The sequence below is a fragment of the Oncorhynchus mykiss genome, chromosome 22 (assembly GCF_013265735.2).
Source record: "Oncorhynchus mykiss isolate Arlee chromosome 22, USDA_OmykA_1.1, whole genome shotgun sequence".
Taxonomy (NCBI): domain Eukaryota; kingdom Metazoa; phylum Chordata; class Actinopteri; order Salmoniformes; family Salmonidae; genus Oncorhynchus; species Oncorhynchus mykiss.
In genome coordinates this window covers 8,964,385-8,981,235 of record NC_048586.1, presented here as the reverse complement: position 1 = coordinate 8,981,235, position 16,851 = coordinate 8,964,385, and the positions used below count along the sequence as shown (strand labels likewise).

At 41.7% G+C, this 16,851-nt stretch overlaps 1 protein-coding gene across 7 annotated transcripts in view; it reads right to left on the bottom strand.

The window, feature by feature from the left end:
* LOC110501341 (DDB1- and CUL4-associated factor 6) overlaps positions 1–13,034 on the bottom strand; it is a 74,276-nt gene extending 61,242 nt beyond the window's left edge. For all 7 annotated transcript variants that reach the window (XM_021578837.2, XM_021578839.2, XM_021578840.2 and 4 more), the window contains exon 1: positions 12,579–13,034. In XM_021578837.2, coding sequence (XP_021434512.2) covers positions 12,579–12,669 — 91 coding nt within the window. In that variant the 5' untranslated portion in view covers positions 12,670–13,034. The remainder of the gene's footprint in view (positions 1–12,578) is intronic.
* Positions 13,035–16,851: the final 3,817 nt, after the last annotated feature.

Below are 16,851 nucleotides of genomic sequence, written 5' to 3'. Positions count from 1 at the left end.
AGGATGGATATAGGTCTATAACAGTTTGGGTCTAGAGTGTCACCCCCTCTGAAGAGGAGGATGACTGCTGCAGCTTTACAATCTTTTGGGATCTCAGACGATAGGAAAGAGAGTTTGAACTGGCTAGTAATAGGGGTTGCAACAATTGCGGTGGAGAATTTTAGAAAGAGATGGTCCAGAATGTCTAGCCCAGCTGATTTGTAGGGGTCCAGAATTTGCAGCTCTTTCAGGACATCAGGGGTAGCCAGGTGGTAAGCAAAGCCAGCCGTAGAAAAATGCTTTTTGAAATTCTCGATTATCGTGGATTTATCGGTGGTGACAGTGTTTCCGAGCCTCAGTGCAGTGGGTAGCTGGGAGGAGGTGCTCTTATTCTCCATGTTCTTTACAGTGTCCCAAAACTTTGGGGAATTTGTGTTACAGGATGCAAATTTCTGTTTGAAAAAGCTAGCCTTTGCTTTCCTACCTGACTGTGTATATTGGTTCCTAACTTCCTGAAAAGTTGCATATCGCGGGGGCTATTCGATGCTAATGCAATCCACCACAGGATGTTTTGTGCTGGTTAAGGGCAGTCAAGTCTGGAGTGAACCAGGGGCTATATCTGTTCTTAGTTCTACATTTTTTTGAATGGGGCATGCTCATTTATGATGGTGAGGAAAGCACTTTTAAAGAATAACCAATCGTCTACTGACGTGATGAGGTCAAAATCCTTCCAGGATACCTGGGTCAGGTCGATAAGAAAGGCCTGCTCGCTGAAGAGTTTTAGGGAGCGTTTGACAGTGATGAGTAGTGGTCGTTTGACCGCGGACCCATTACGGACGCAGGCAATGAGGCAGTGATCGTTGAGATCCTGGTTGAAGACAGGAAAAGTGTATTTAGAGGGAAGGTTGGTCAGGGTGATATCTATGACGGTGCCCATGTTTAAGGATTTGGGGTTGTACCTGGTAGGTTCCTTGATAATTTGTGTGAGATTGAGGGCCTCTTGCTAAGATTGTAGGACGGCCGGGGTGTTTAGCATATCCCAGTTTAGGTCACCTAACAGTATGAACTCTGAAGATAAGTGAGGGCAATCAATTTGCATATGGAGTCCAGGGCACAACTGGGGGCTGAGGGGGGTCTATAGCAAGCGGCAACAGTGAGAGACTTTCTGGAAAGGTGGATTTTTAGAAGTAGAAGCTCGAACTGTTTGGGTACAGACCTGGATAGCATGACAGAACTCTGCAGGCTATCTCTGCAGTAGATTGTGACCCCGCCCCCTTTGGCAGTTCTATCTTGGCGGAAAATGTTGTAGTTGGGGATGGAAATTTCAGAATTTTTGGTGGCCTTCCTAAGCCAGGATTCAGACACGGCTAGGACATCAGGGTTGGCGGAGTGTGCTTAAGCAGTGAATAGACAAACATAGATGTCTTCTATGAGTCTTGTTATTGTCGCGTCTGAGTGTTGCAGTCCCTTAATTTGCTTCAAAATAGCTTCCTTGTTTGTTACATCAGCATACAATATTTCAGCTGAGGCCAAAATACATTACTTGACAATCTCCGCATCTTTGAAGGCCTTATTGTTTCTCGCGAGTATCCAAGCAATCTCAAATGTTGCCTCTGTCATTTTCCCTGCAACAGTGCTAGATCCTTTGAGCTGTCCTTTGAGTTGCGCTATTTTGTTGTTGAGGTTGCTTTGTGGCGGATATGTTTTGTCAACATGGGCATGGTGTGACTGGATTTCACTCTAAATTTGCTTACTTAAAACAATTGACTGCCTTCTGGCAAACAAGACAAAGTGAGCTAATCCCATTATCTCTCCTTGAATCAACCCTATCCTTCTCTTAGCCACCAGAGCCACGTTAGCTAGCTATATTTCTCCGCCGCCATCTTCCTGATCGTTTGTTCATAGCTTTCAAGTTGTTTCCAGCTCTTACCCCTCATATTCATTGTCAATAGATTTACATTTCTTTTTTACAATAAATCGATCCATGTCTACCAGACTGCAAAATTAGCTAGTATCAAACTGAAATGTGTCGGTCTCTGTAGCTGAGCAGTTGCGTTCTATTTCGGCCAACATTCTATTTCGGCCTGTCTGTTCAACAGCGGCGCTATACTGCTGTCCAGGGAACAATAGATATATTCAATGAAGTGATTCAGGCCTGCATTAAACACATTGAATTGAAATTGTAATCATTGTTATGTATTATGAATGGGAAATAGGAAAATCACAGCGAGCCGCAAATTAACAGCTCGCGGCAATGAGTACCACTGCTCTACATGCAGAGAACTGATGTGTAGGAGGTAAAGTTATGTGTATGGGCAACGGTAACGGTAACAAAATGACGCCGAGACTCAGATTTCTGGCAGCATAATGCTGTGGTGATGTTATTCAGCGGCAGGGACTGGGAGACTAGTCAGGATCGAGGCAAAGAGTAACGGAGTAAAGTACAGAGAGATCCTTGATGAAAACCTGCTCCAGAGCACTGCAGACCTCCAGAGCGCTGTGAACCTGGAAGGTTCACCTTCCAACAGGACATTGACCCTAAGCACACAGCCAAGACAACACAGGAGTGGCTTTGGGACAAGTCTCTGAATGTCCTGAGTGGCCCAGCCAGAGCCTGGACTTGAACCCCATCGAACATCTCTGGAGAGACCTGAAAATAGCTGTGCAGTGACACTCCCCATCCAACCTGACAAAGCTTGAGAGGATCTGCAGAGAAGAATGGGAGAAACTCCCCAAATACAGGTGTGCCAAGCTTGAAGAATCATACCCAAGAAGATGCAATGCTATCATCTCTGCCAAAGGTGCTTCAACAAAGTACTGAGTAAAGGGTCTGAATACTCATGTAAATGTGTGATATTTCAGCCTTTTCTTTTTAATAACTTAGCTAAAATTTCTAAAAAAACTGTTTTTGCTTTGTCATTATGGGGTATTGTGATGAGTGAAACAAAACAATTTTATCAATTTTAGAATAAGGCTGTAATGTAACAAAATGTAGAAAAAGTCAAGGGGTCTGAATACTTTCCGAATACACTGTAAAATAGATTAAATTGAGATTGTGACAGTGATCTGCACACTTGTCCGACGTGTGTTTATTTTATGCCTGCTACGTAAGAGAGACAAGAATTCATGATGAGAGGAGAACAGTTGCTTCGCGAGGTAACTACCTGAAAATACATTATCTAAGTGATTGATATTTGGTATTCAGCAGTCATAAAAGTATGCCTTATTTACTTTGAAGAAGTACTAAAATAGTGTTTTTTTTTTCAAACAGCATAGGCAGCAGCTCTTTAGAGATGAGATGACTTCGAATGAAATAAAGTCATCAAATAAAACAAATGTAATAAACACAAATGAAATATTTGATTAAAGTAATGAGAATAAGCAGTAAATGGGCAGTCACTACCATCATGGAACTTGTATTAATTACTTTTTAAAAAAATTATAAATCGAACGGAAACTGAACCGACCTCAGAAAGCACTAATCGCTCAGCACTACTTACACGGAACCCAAACCAGCTGCGCGCGTGCGCGAACGTGCATAAATGTTTTTTGTCCCCCTACACCAAACGCGATCATGACACGCAGTTTAAAATATCAAAACAAACTCTGAACCAATTACATTAATTTGGGGACAGGTCGAAAAGCATTAAACATGTATGGCAATTTAGCTAGTTAGCTTGCACTTGCTAGCTAATTTGTTATATTTAGCTAGCTTGCTGTTGCTAGCTAATTTGTCCTGGGATATAAATATTGAGTTTTATTTTACCTGAAATGCACAAGGTCCTCTACTCCGACAATTAATCCACACATAAAACGGCCAACCGAATCGTTTCTAGACATCTCTCCTCCTTCCAGGCTTTTTCATCTTTGAACTTATATGGTGATGGCATCTACACTTTCATAGTATTACCACAACAACCGGCAAAACAGTTTGTCTTTCAATCACCCATGTGGGTATAACCAATGAGGAGATGGCACGTGGGTACCTGCTTCTATAAACCAATGAGGATATGGGAGAGGCAGGACTTGCAGCGCGATCTGCGTCAGAAATAGAAAGGAGTTCTATTTTAGCCTTTGGCATCGCAGACACTCGTTGGCGCACGAGAGCAGTGTGGGTGCAATAATTGAATAACATGGATTTCTACATTTATTTTGCGACGCTCGCGCACGCGACATGTCAGCATGTTACTGTAGTTCCATAACCAAAATAGATTTTTTTCAAACTGAAGATGTTAACATTTCACCTTTTCTATATTTTCTTTTGTTACAAAGTGGGATTAAAATGGAAGGAATTTAAATTTTTGGTCAACGATCTACACAATTTACTCTAATGACAAAGTGGAAGAAAAATTCTAACACTTATGAAAAATAAGACCAATATATTTTGTTTAGATAAGTATTCACCCCCCTGAGACAATACATGCAACTCACTGCCTTCCTGAAGACAAACAATCTATACAAAATGCTTCAGACTGGTTTTAGACCCCATCATAGCACCGAGACTGCATTGGGAAAGGTGGTAAATGACCTTTTAATGGTGTCATACCAAGGCTCTTCATCTGTCCTCGTACTCCTAGACCTTAGTGCTGCTTTTGATACCATCAATCACCACATTCTTTTGGAGAGATTGGAAACCCAAATTGGTCTACACGGACAAGTTCTGGCCCGGTTTAGATCTTATCTGTCGGAAAGATATCAGTTTGTCTCTGTGGATGGTTTGTCCTCTTGACAAACCAACTGTAAATGTCGGTGTTCTTCAAGGTTCCGTTTTAGGACCACAATTGTTTTCACTCTATATTTTACCTCTTGGTGATGTCATTTCGGAAACATAATGTTAACTTTCACTTCTTTGCGGACGATACACAGCTGGACATTTCGATGAAACATGGTGAAGCCTGAAAATTGCCCTCCCTGGAAGCATATGTTTCAGACATAAGGAAGTGGATGGCGGAAAATGTGTTACTTTTAAACTCAGACAAAACAGACGCGCTAGTTCTAGGTCCCAAGAAACAAAGAGATCTTCTGTTGGATCTGACAATTAATCTTGATGGTTGTACATTAGTCTCGTTAATCTTGATGGTTGTAGTCTCAAACTGAAGGACCTCGGCGTTACTATGGACCCTGATCTCTCTTTTAACGAACATATCAAGACTGCTTCAAGGACAGCTTATTTCCATCTACGTAACATTGCAAAAATCAGAAACCTCCTGTGCAAAAATGTATCCATGCTTTTGTCACTTCTAGATTAATCTACTGCAATGCCCTACCTTCTTGGCTAACTGGATAAATCACAAAATAAACTTCAGTTAGTGCTAAACACCGCTGCTGGAATCTTGACTAGAACCAAAAAATGTGATCATATTACTCCAGTGCTAGCCTCTCTACACTAGCTTCCTGTTAAGGCTAGGGCTGATTTCAAGGTTTTACTGCTAACCTACAAAGCATTACATGGGATTGCTCCTACCTATCTTTCCAATTTGGTCCTGCCGTACATACACATACGCTCACAAGACGCAGGCCTCCTAATTGTCCCTAGAATTTCTAAGCAAACAGCTGGAGGCAGGGCTTTCTCCTATAGAGCTCCATTTTTATGAAATGGTCTGCCTATCCATGTGAGAGATGCAGACTCGGTCTCGACCTTTAAGTCTTTATTGAAGACTCATCTCTTCAGTAGGTCCTATGATTGAGTGTAGTCTGGCCCAGGGGTGTGAAGGTGAACGAAAAGGCACTGTAGCGACGAACCGCCCTTGCTGTCTCTGCCTGGCCGGTTCCCCTCTCTCCACTGGGATTTTCTGCCTCTAACCCTATTACAGGGGCTGAGTCACTGGCTTACTGGGGCTCTTCCATGCTGTCGCTAGGAAGGGTGCGTCAGTTGAGTGGGTTGAGTCACTGATGTGATCTTCCTGTCTGGGTTGGCGCCCCCCCTCGGGTTCGTGCCGTGGGGGAGATCTTCGTGGGCTATACTCTGCCTTGTCTCAGTGTAGTAAGTTGGTGATTTGAAGATATCCCTCTAATGGTGTGGGGGCTGTGCTTTGGTAAAGTGGATGGGGTTATATCCTGCCTGGTTGGCCGTGCTTCTACACCTGCATTGCTTGCTGTTTGGGGTTTTAGGCTGGGTTTCTGTACAGCACTTTGTGACATCAGCTGATGTAAGAAGGGATTTATAAATACATTTGTTTGATTGGCCCTGTCTGGGGGTATCGTCGGACGGGGCCACAGTGTCTCCCGACCCCTCCTGTCTCAGCCTCCAGTATTTATGCTGCAATAGTTTATGTGTTGGGGGGCTAGGATCAGTCTTATATCTGGAGTACTTCTCCTGTCTTATCCAGTGTCCTGTATGAATTTAAGTATGCTCCCTCTAACTCTCTTCTCTCGGAGGACCTGAGCCCTAGGACCATGCCTCATGACTACCTGGCCTGATGACTCCTTGCTGTACCCAGTCCACCTCAGTGCACCTGCTGCTGCTTCAGTTTCAAATGTTCTGCCTGCGGCTATGGAACCCTGACCTGTTCACCGGACGTGCTACCTTGTCCCAGACCTGCTGTTTGACTCTCTCTCTCTACAGCACCTGCTGTCTCAAACTCTAAATGATCGGCTATAAAAAGCCAACTTATCTTTACTCCTGAGGTGCTGACCTGTTGCAGCCTCTATAACCACTGTGATTATTATTATTTGACCCTGCTGGTCATCTATGAAAGTTTGAACATCTTGGCCATGTACTGTTATAATCTCCACTCGGCACAGCCACCCCACAGAGCCTGGTTCCTATCTAGGTTTCTTCCTAGGTTCCTGCCTTTCTCGGGAGTTTTTCCTAGCACCATGCTTCTACATCTGCATTGCTTGCTGTTTGGGGTTTTAGGCTGGGTTTCTGTAAAGCACTTTGTGACATTGGCTAATGTAAAAAGGGCTTTATAAATACATTTGATTGATTGATTGATTGATTTTAGAAACACCTTTGGCAGTGATTATAGCTGTGAGTCTTTTTAGGTAAGTCTGTAAGAGCTTTGCACACCTGGATTGTACAATATTGCCCATTATTATTTTTTTAATTATTCAAGCTCTGTCAAGTTGGTTGTTGATCATTGCTAGAAAGCCATTTTCTGGTCTTGCCATAGATTTAAGCCGATTTAGGTCGAAACTGTAACTCGACCACTCAGGAACATTCACTGTCTTCTTAGTAAGCAACTCAAGTGTAGATTTGGCCTTGTGTTTAAGGTTTATGTCCTGCTGAAAGGTGTATTTTTCCCCCAGTGTCTGGTGGAAAGCAGACTGAACCAGGTTTTCCTCTAGGATTTTGCCTGCACTTAGCTATATTCGGTATCTCTTTATCCTAAAAAACACCCTAATCCTTGCCAATGACAAGCATACCCATAACATGATGCAACCACCATCATGCTTGAAAATCTGAAGAGTGGAACTCAGTGATGTTTTGGGATTTGTCCAAAACATAACGTTTTGTATTCAGAACATAATGGTAATTTCTTCGTCACATTTTTTACAGTATTACTTAAGTGCCTTGTTGCAAACAGGATGCATGTGCAGGCTTCCTTCTTTTCACTCTGTAATTTAGGTTAATATCGTGAAGTAACTACAATGTTGTTGATCCATCCTTAGTTCTCATATCACAACCATTAAACTCGGTAACTGTTTTAAAATCACCATTGGCCTCATAGTGAAATTCTTGAGCAGTTTCCTTCCTCTATGGCAATGGAGTTAGGAAGGACGCCTGTATCTTTGTATTGATACTGGGTGTAAAAACGAATTAATAACCACCATACTCAAAGGGATATTCAGCTTATGCTTTTAATTTATTTTTTAAACACATCTACCAAATCGGGGCCCTTTTTGAGAGACATTGAAAAACCTTCCTGGTCTTTGTGGTTTAATCTGTGCTTGAAATTCACTACTCGATTGAGGGACCTTACAGATGTGTGGTAGTCATTCAAAAAGCATGTTAACCCCTATTATTGAACACAGCATGAGTCCATGCAACATATGTGATTTGTTAAATTATTTATGCTTGCCATAACAAAGGGGTTGAATACTTGACACAAGACAATTCAGTTCTTCATTTTTTATTAATTTGGAAAAATGTCTTCAAAACAAAATTTCACTTTGACATTAAGGGTAGTGTGTGTAGATCAGTGGCACAAAATATAACATTTAAAATTCAGGCTGTAAGTATGGCTAGACGGTGCACTGTCCTTCTCTCAGCACATATCAAAGCTGCAGGCTAAAGTTAAATCTAGCTTGGTTTCCTCTATCGTAATCGTTCCTCTTTCACCCCAGCTGCCAAACTAACCCTGATTCAGATGACCATCCTACCCATGCTAGATTACAGAGACATAATTTATAGATCGGCAGGTAAGGGTGCTCTCGAGCTGCTAGATGTTCTTTACCATTCGGCCATCAGATTTGCCACCAATGCTTCTTATAGGACACATCACTGCACTCTATACTCCTCTGTAAACTGGTCATCTCTATATACCCGTCGCAAGACCCACTGGTTGATGCTTATTCATAAAACCCTCTTAGGCCTCACTCCCCCCATCTGAGAAATCTTCTGCAGCCCTCATCCTCCACATACAACACTCGTTCTGCCAGTCACATACTGTTAAAGGTCCCAAAAGCACACTTCCATGGGACGTTCCTCTTTTCAGTTCGCTGCAGCTAGCGACTGGAACGAGCTGCAACAAACACTCAAACTGAACAGTTTTATCTCAATCTCTTCATTCAAAGACTCAATCATGAACACTACTTACTGATAGTTGTGGCTGCTTTGTGTGATGTATTGTTGTCTCTACCTTCTTGCCCTTTGTGCTGTTGTCTGTAACCAATAATGTTTGTACCATGTTTTGTGCTGCTACCATGTTGTGTTGCTACCATGCTGTGTTGTCATGTGTTGCTGCCTTGCTATGTTGTTGTCTTAGGTCTCTCTTTATGTAGTGTTGTGTTTCTCGTTGTGATATGTGTTTTGTCCTATATTTATATTGTATTTATTTTTATTCCAGGCCCCCGTCCCCGCAGAAGGCCTTTTGGTAGGCCGTCATTGTAAATAAGAATTTGTTCTTAACTGACTTAACTAGTTAAATAAAGGTTCAATAAAAATAAATAAAATAACACAAAATGTTGAAAAAGTAAAGGGGTGTGAATACTTTCTGAAGGCACTGTATATCATGACACCCCATTCTTTCTGCAGACATCTTTGAATCTTAATTTGGAGTAGATATTTAACAGAATGTTTAAATCATTGAGACTTATTTACCCAAGTTGGTCCACATGGACCAAAGCAGATTTGTTAAAAAGTGTTATCCTTTGATAACCTCTGTCGACTATTACATGTTCAGCTTATTTTTGTGTGGGGCTCCTGAGTGGCGCAGCAGTCTAAGGAACGGCATCTAAGTGCTAGAGGATTCAATACAGACCCTGATTTGATCCTGGGCTGTATCACAACCAGCCGTGACTAGGAGTCCCATATGGTGGCGCACAATTGGCCTAGCATCGTCCGGGTTAGGGGAGGGTTTGGCTGGGGTAGGCCGTCATTGTAAAATAAGAATTTGTTCTTAAATGACTTGCCAAGATAAACATATCTTAGATGCTTCATCAGAAACAAGCTTCTTGGGCTGTATCATCTCTCAACGGAGAAAAAGCTTTTGATAGACTAGAATGGTCAAATCTCTAATCTGCCTTGGAAGATATGGGAATTGGCTCCAATTTCATTAATATGATTAAATACTATATGCCAATCCCTCAGCCATAGTTATAACAGGCCATATATGCTCAGCTCTGTTCAGAATCAATAAAGCAGTAGACAAGTTGATCCAATTTCACCTTTTCTATTCAAATCAAATCAAATTTTATTTGTCACATACACATGGTTAGCAGATGTTAATGCGAGTGTAGCGAAATGCTTGTGCTCTTATTATCCATGGAACCCCTGGCCTAAGCGATTCGTCAATCGAAGAAAATAACACTTCTCTAAAATCTACTGATCACTTCATCTCATTATGCGCAGACAATATTTTACTATATTTAGACAATGTATCTCAATCGCTCCCAAACGCACTGAAGACCGTAGATACATTTTATTGCTTGAGATTAAGCTGAATTTATCTAACCAAAATCAGCCCTACTGCCTCTCAAGAGGCCCCGATGGAGGACTCCATCTCTACTTATGGAACCCTGATAGTTATCTTTTTATATATGGGAGTATATATATTTCCTTAGATAAAACCATAGCCACAAATTAACAAAATGCTCAAAATCAGTTAAATCTGGCCTTGGTAGATGGAATAATATCCCAGTTGCTTTAACCAGCAGAATATCTATTGTCAAAATGAATGTAATGCCACTGCTGAATTTCTGTAGATCAATGCTTCCCATGGCTCCCCCTTCTGGCTATCGGGATACAATTCATAGTCCAGTCTCAAAATGTACAGTACCAGTCAAAAGTTTGGACACACCTACTTATTCCTGGGTTTGTCTTTATTTGTACTATTTTCTACATTATAATAATAGTGAAGACATCAAAACTATGAAAAAACACATATGGAATAATTTAATAACCAAAACAGTGTTTAACAAATCCAAATATACTTTATTTTTGAGATTCTTCAAAAGTAGTCACCCTTTGCCTTGATGACAGCCTTGCATACTCTTGGCATTCGCTCAACCAGCTTCATGAGGTAGTCACCTGGAATGCATCTTAATTAACAGGTGTGCTGTGTTAAAAGTTAATTTGTGGAATTTATTTCCTTCTTAATACGTTTGAGCCAATCAGTTGTGTTGTGACAAGGTAGGGGTGGTATACAGAAGATAGCCTTATTTGGTAAAAGACCAAGTCCATATTATGGCAAGAACAGCTCAAATAGGCAAAGAGAAATGACAGTCCATCATTGCTTTAGGACATGAAGGTCAGTCAATAAGGAAAATGTCAAGAACTTTGAAAGTTTATTTAAAGTGCTGTTGCAAAAACCATGAAGTGCTATGATGAAACTGGCTCTCATGAGGACCGCCACAGGAAAGGAAGACCCAGAGTTACCTCTGCTGCAGAGGATACGTTCATTAGAGTTAACTGTACCTCAGATTGCAGCCCAAATAAATGCTTCACAGAGTTCAAGTAACAGACACATCTCAACAGCAACTGTTCAAAGCAGACTGTGTGAATCAGGACTTCATGGTCGAATTGCTGCAAAGAAACAACTACTAAAAGACACCAATAAGAAGAAGAGACTTTCCTGGGCCAAGAAACATGAGCAATGGATATTAGACCGGCGGAAATCTGTCCTTTGGTCTGATGAGTCCAAATGTGAGATATTTGGTTCCAACCGCCTGTCTTTGTGAGACGCAGAGTAGGTGAACAGATGATCTCTGTATGTGTAGTTCCCACCGTGAAGCATGGAGGAGGTGTGATGGTGTGCAGGTGCTTTGCTGGTGACACTGTCAGTGATTTATTTAGAATTCAAGGCACACTTAACCAGGATGGCTAACACAGCATTCTGCAGCGATACGCCATCCCATCTGGTTTGTGCTTAGTGGGACTATAATTTGTTTTTCAACAGGAAAATGAGTCAACACATCTCCAGGCTGTGTAAGGGCTATTTAACAAAGAGTGATGGGAGTGCTGCATCAGATGACATGGCCTCCACAATCACCCAACCTCAACCCAAATGAGATGGTTTGAGATGAGTTGGACCGCAGAGTGAAGGAAAAGCAGCCAACAAGTGCTCAGCATACGTGGGAACTCTTTCAAGACTGTTGGAAAAACATTCCAGGTGAAGCTGGTTGAGAGAATACCAAGTGTGCAAAGCTGTCATCAAGGAAAAGGGTGGCTACTTTGAAGAATCTCAAATATAAATTATATTTTGATTTGTTTAACACTTTTTGGGTTTTCTACATGATTCCATGTGTTATTTCATAGTTTTGATTTCTTCACCATTATTCTAAAATGTAGAAAATAGTCAAAAAAGAAAGAAAGAAAACAAACCCCTTGAATGAGTAGGTGTGTGCAAACTTCTGACTGGTACTGTATAATATAATGATAGTTACTAATTTGATTAGCAACTGGGCAAATTGCAATAATCAATATTTCCAATGACTAAGCCCAATTCTATATTCTGTCGAAATACAATCTTCAAATGACCAGCATTATTATTATTGTTATTATTTATTTTGTAAGGACAAAAGGTAGACTGCAGATGGATATAGAACTGTACCCCTGGGTACCATCTACAACTAGTGTAACCTCTGTGTGGAAATAATTGGTTAATCAAACATCAATATCAACACAGGAATTGACATAACTATAAGTAATGGTGTATCTTAGATGTCGCTACCTAAAAAGGCATAGCTAGATGTGGCAAGCAAAGGGGTATTGTTACAAATAGCCAGCTGCCCAAGCGGAAAGGCAAGCAATCGTTGCAATGAAACGAAGTATCAACACTAATGTCTAAACTGGGAAACAAATTAGCGACAATGTTGTTGCAAGTTTGTATTTCACGTGTCAGCAAGCTAATCGAAAATATAGTTAGCTAGCTAGTTAACTGATCGACGTTCACTAGCTGTAGCAAATTATTTTGGACCCAGTCAGGAGCTCTTACCTAAGTAGTTGATCCTGACAGCATTCGGTTCATTATATCCAATAGAGCGCTTGTTAACATCCCAAACCAGGTTACCAGAGCAGGACATCATGCTCGAACCTCCTTTTACTTAAAAATATCATTGAAATACAGTTGTAAACCCTGCCTTCTGACTATCGCCTTTGGATGTTGTTTTGCTTGTTCTCTGCGGGGTCGTTGGGGCCGTTGCGACGTACAGTAGCTAGCTAGTAACGTCAGCATGGGCGCTAAGCTAACTCTAGCTATATCAAGCTTTTATCTTTATCGCCCCTCTTCACTTTGCAGCCTCTCTTCGGTCGCTATATTCTTCTGATGCTTGTTATTTGGATGGCTCTCTACTTCCCTGTCTTGTTGTGTCAAACCCTTCCTATGCAACCAATGAACTCCCTGGTTGAAACAACGCAATAAAGCAGGTTCTCAGTGGTATGTGAACCGTTCTATGCGTTGTATTTCTATGTTCGAGACCATTAATCGAGACCGTCAACATTGCAGCGGTATGACGAAGCACTCAAGGAGAAGAACCTAGTCTCTAACAATATTAGTTGAAAAACCAGTTGAGGCCATTATATATAATCTAGTTATAATTGCGCGATTATGTAGTAAAGTGTTATCATATTAATACTGGATGTGTAGGTAGATTAACAAATGGTAGACTCTGGGGACCGTTCAGCAGGACGCAACGTTTTGGAGCATTCAGATGAAACGCGTCAAGTTCCTTGGTGCGCACACATCATTGACAACCTGAAACTGGCCTTCCATAAACAGTGTGGTGAAGGCGCAACAGTGCCTCGAAATTCGTCTTGGCCCTCACAAACTTCTACAGATGCACCATTGAGAGCATCATGTGCCTGCCCTCCAGGACATCTACAATACCTGGCCTGTTCACTCTGCTACCATCTACAGGGAGCTCCAAAAGTATTGGGACAGTGACACATTTTTGTTGTTTTTGAAATTATACAATGACTATGAGGTAAGTGCAGACTGTCAGCTTTAATTTGAGGGTGTCAGGTAATATCCGGTTTAAAAAAAAAAAGGAATTACAGTACTTTTTGTTCATAATCCCCCCATTTTATGGGACAAAAAGTATTGGGACAAATTCACTTGTTACTCTACAAACTTGTTGGGTGCATTTACTGTTTGTTTTAGTTGTGTTTCAGATTATTTTGTGGCCAATAGAAATATTGTGTCATTTTGGAGTCACTTTCATTGTAAATAAGAATAGAATAAGTTTCTAAAACACTTATACATTAATATGGATGCTACCATGATTATGGATAATCCTAAATTAATCCTGACTAATGATGAGTGAGAAAGTTACAGATGCACAAATATCATACCCCCAAGACATGCTAACTTTTCACTTTTACAGGGGAGGTCAGCATAACAGGGGAGGTCAGCACTTTTGGGAGGTATGATATTTATGTATAATTTTCAAATCCAAAGTGCTAGAGTACAGAGCCAAAACAACAAAAAATGTGTCACTGTCCCAATACTTTTGGAGTTCACTGTAGGAGGAGACAGTACAGGTACATCAAAGCTGGGACCGAAAGACTGAAAAACAGCTTCTATCTCCAGCCTCCGCCCAGTACCCTGCTCCGAACTTAGTCACTGTTACTAGCTGGCTCCCACCCAGTACTCTACGCTACAACTTAGAGACTGCTGCCCTATATATATAGTCATTGAACACTGTTCACTTTAATTATGTATAATAATTATGTATATTTTAGTCAAGGCTCATCCTACCTACTGCTAACTACACCTACTGTCTATACACACCATTTTAAATATGTATACTGAACAAAAATATAAAACGCAACATGTAAAGTGTTGGTTTCATCAGCTGAAATAAAAAAATCCCAGAAATTTTCCATATACACAACAATCTTATTTCTCTCAAATTTTCAGCACAAACTTGTTACATCCCTATTAGTGAGCATTTCTCATTTGCCAATATAATCCATCCACCTGACAGATGTGGCATATCAAGAAGCTGATTAAACAGTGTGATCATTACACAGGTGCACCTTGTAGACTGCTGTGTTTCAGAAGAAAGTTCATTGTTTCTAACCATTTTGAGCCAGTAATCAAACCTACAAATGCTGACGCTCCAGATACTCAACTAGTCTAAAGAAGGCCAGTTTTATTGCTTCTTTAATCAACTTAACCATTTTCAGCTGCGCTAACATAATTGCAAAAGCGATTTCTAATGATCAATTAGAAAATTTTAAAATGATAAACTTGGATTAGCTAACACAACGTGACATTGGAACACAGGAGTGATGGTTGCTGATAATGGGCCTCTGCACGCCCATGTAGATATTCCATAAAAAATCTGCAGTTTCCAACTACAATAGTCACTTACAACATCATTAACAATGTCTACACTGTATTTCTGATCATTTTTTTTATGTTAATGGTCCAAAAATGTGCTCTTCTTCCAAATAAGGACATTTCTAAGTGACCCCAAACTTTGAACGGTAGTGTTTATTCAAAAAGCGCTCCAACTGAGTTTCACCCATGTCCCCTGCGTTGGCTGGTTTCTTCTTCATGGCCAAAAAGTAGAGAGGATTACGCCCATGTTTTGATTACCATGGACTTGACATCACTAAGAAGTATCGGTACCCTCTCCCGTTGGTGCCATCGAGCAGCTCCGCGGGGCCCAGTTCTTCACCAAACTGGACCTGCGGAGTACCTAGAATCTCCTCTGCTTCTGGGAAGGGGATGAGTGGAAGATGGCTTTCAGTACGATGTCTGGTCACTACGAGTATTTGGTTATGCCCTTTGGCTTAGCCAATGCTCCGTCAGTGTTCCAGGCATTCATCAACGAGGTGTTCAGGGACCTATTCAGATGGCAGGTGATTGTATACATCGACGACATCCTGATCTTCTCGACCAACCTGAAAGATCACTTCACCCACGAGCACGAACGCCTCTTGGACAATCACCTGTTCGTCTAGGCGGAGAAGTGCCAATTCCACCAGAGGGCGGTATCCTTGGGTTACCAAATCAGTCCACAGGGAGCTGAGGATGGAGGATAGGAAGGTGGATGCGGTAAAGTCATGGCCAGTCCCTACCACCAACGGGTTACAATGGTTTTTGGGGTTTGACAACTTCTACCGCCGCTTCATCAGGAACTTCAGTGCTGTCGCCACCCATCTCACCTCCCTCAAGTGTGCGCCTCGCAGGCTGGCGTGGTCTCCAGCAGCCGACGAGGCTTTGCTCTAGGAGCAAAGGAGCTCAAACCAAATTCCCCCAGAATGCTCCAGCAGGGAAGCTCCTGCTACCTCCTGTGCCTCAGGGACTTTGGTCACATCTCTCCATTGGTTAGTCAATCTTCCTCCCTCTGATGGTTTCACCCCCATTCTGGTGGTAGTGGATAGATTTCCCAAGTCCTGTCGATTTAGTTCCTGGTCTCCCCACTGCTCTCCAGGTTGCTGAGCCACTCTTCCGGCATTATGGCCTTTCGGAAGACATTGTCTCTGACCGTGGCCCCCAATTCACATCACGAGTTTGGAGGGCCTTCTTGGAGAAGCTTGGTCACGGTCAGCCTCAATTCCGGGTATCGACTTCAGTCCAATGGGCAGGTGGAGAGGATGAACCAGGAGCTGGGAAGGTTCCTGAGGAGTCACTATCATGACTGGGTGCCGTCACATATTTTCCTGCTCCTCCCCTCCGGCATGCGACATCACCAGAATAGTAACCACCGGTCCTGGGATTCATCATTACGCACACCTGTTCATCATTATGATTCATACCTGGACTTCATAACCCTCATTTCCTACCCTTTTTATGTCACTCGCTTATGTTCACTCACCATTTGGTATTGTTCTTGTGTACCAGCTTGTAGCCACATGGATTTGTCTAATTTTTGTTTTATTAAACATTGCACCTGCTTCCTGCCTCACATTATTACACAATCTGCCAAGTTCGATAATGTTTTCGTACTTAACATGACCCTAGTGTATTCATTAATCCAAACAGTTGCTAAGTGGAAGTTGGACATTTCAGGTGGGTCCCTCCCCGTTTTGTTTTGAAACAAAATTGGTGTAATAAATAAACCCCCGGACTCCAGTACACTTTAACCAATGAGCTATACACTGTACAAAACATTAGGAACTCATGTTCTTTCCATGACATACTGGTGAAAGCTATGATCCCTTACTGATGTCACATGTTAAATCCACTTCAATCAGTGTATATGAAGGGGAGGAGACTGGTTACATAAGGATTTTGAAGCCTTGCCATGGATAGTGTT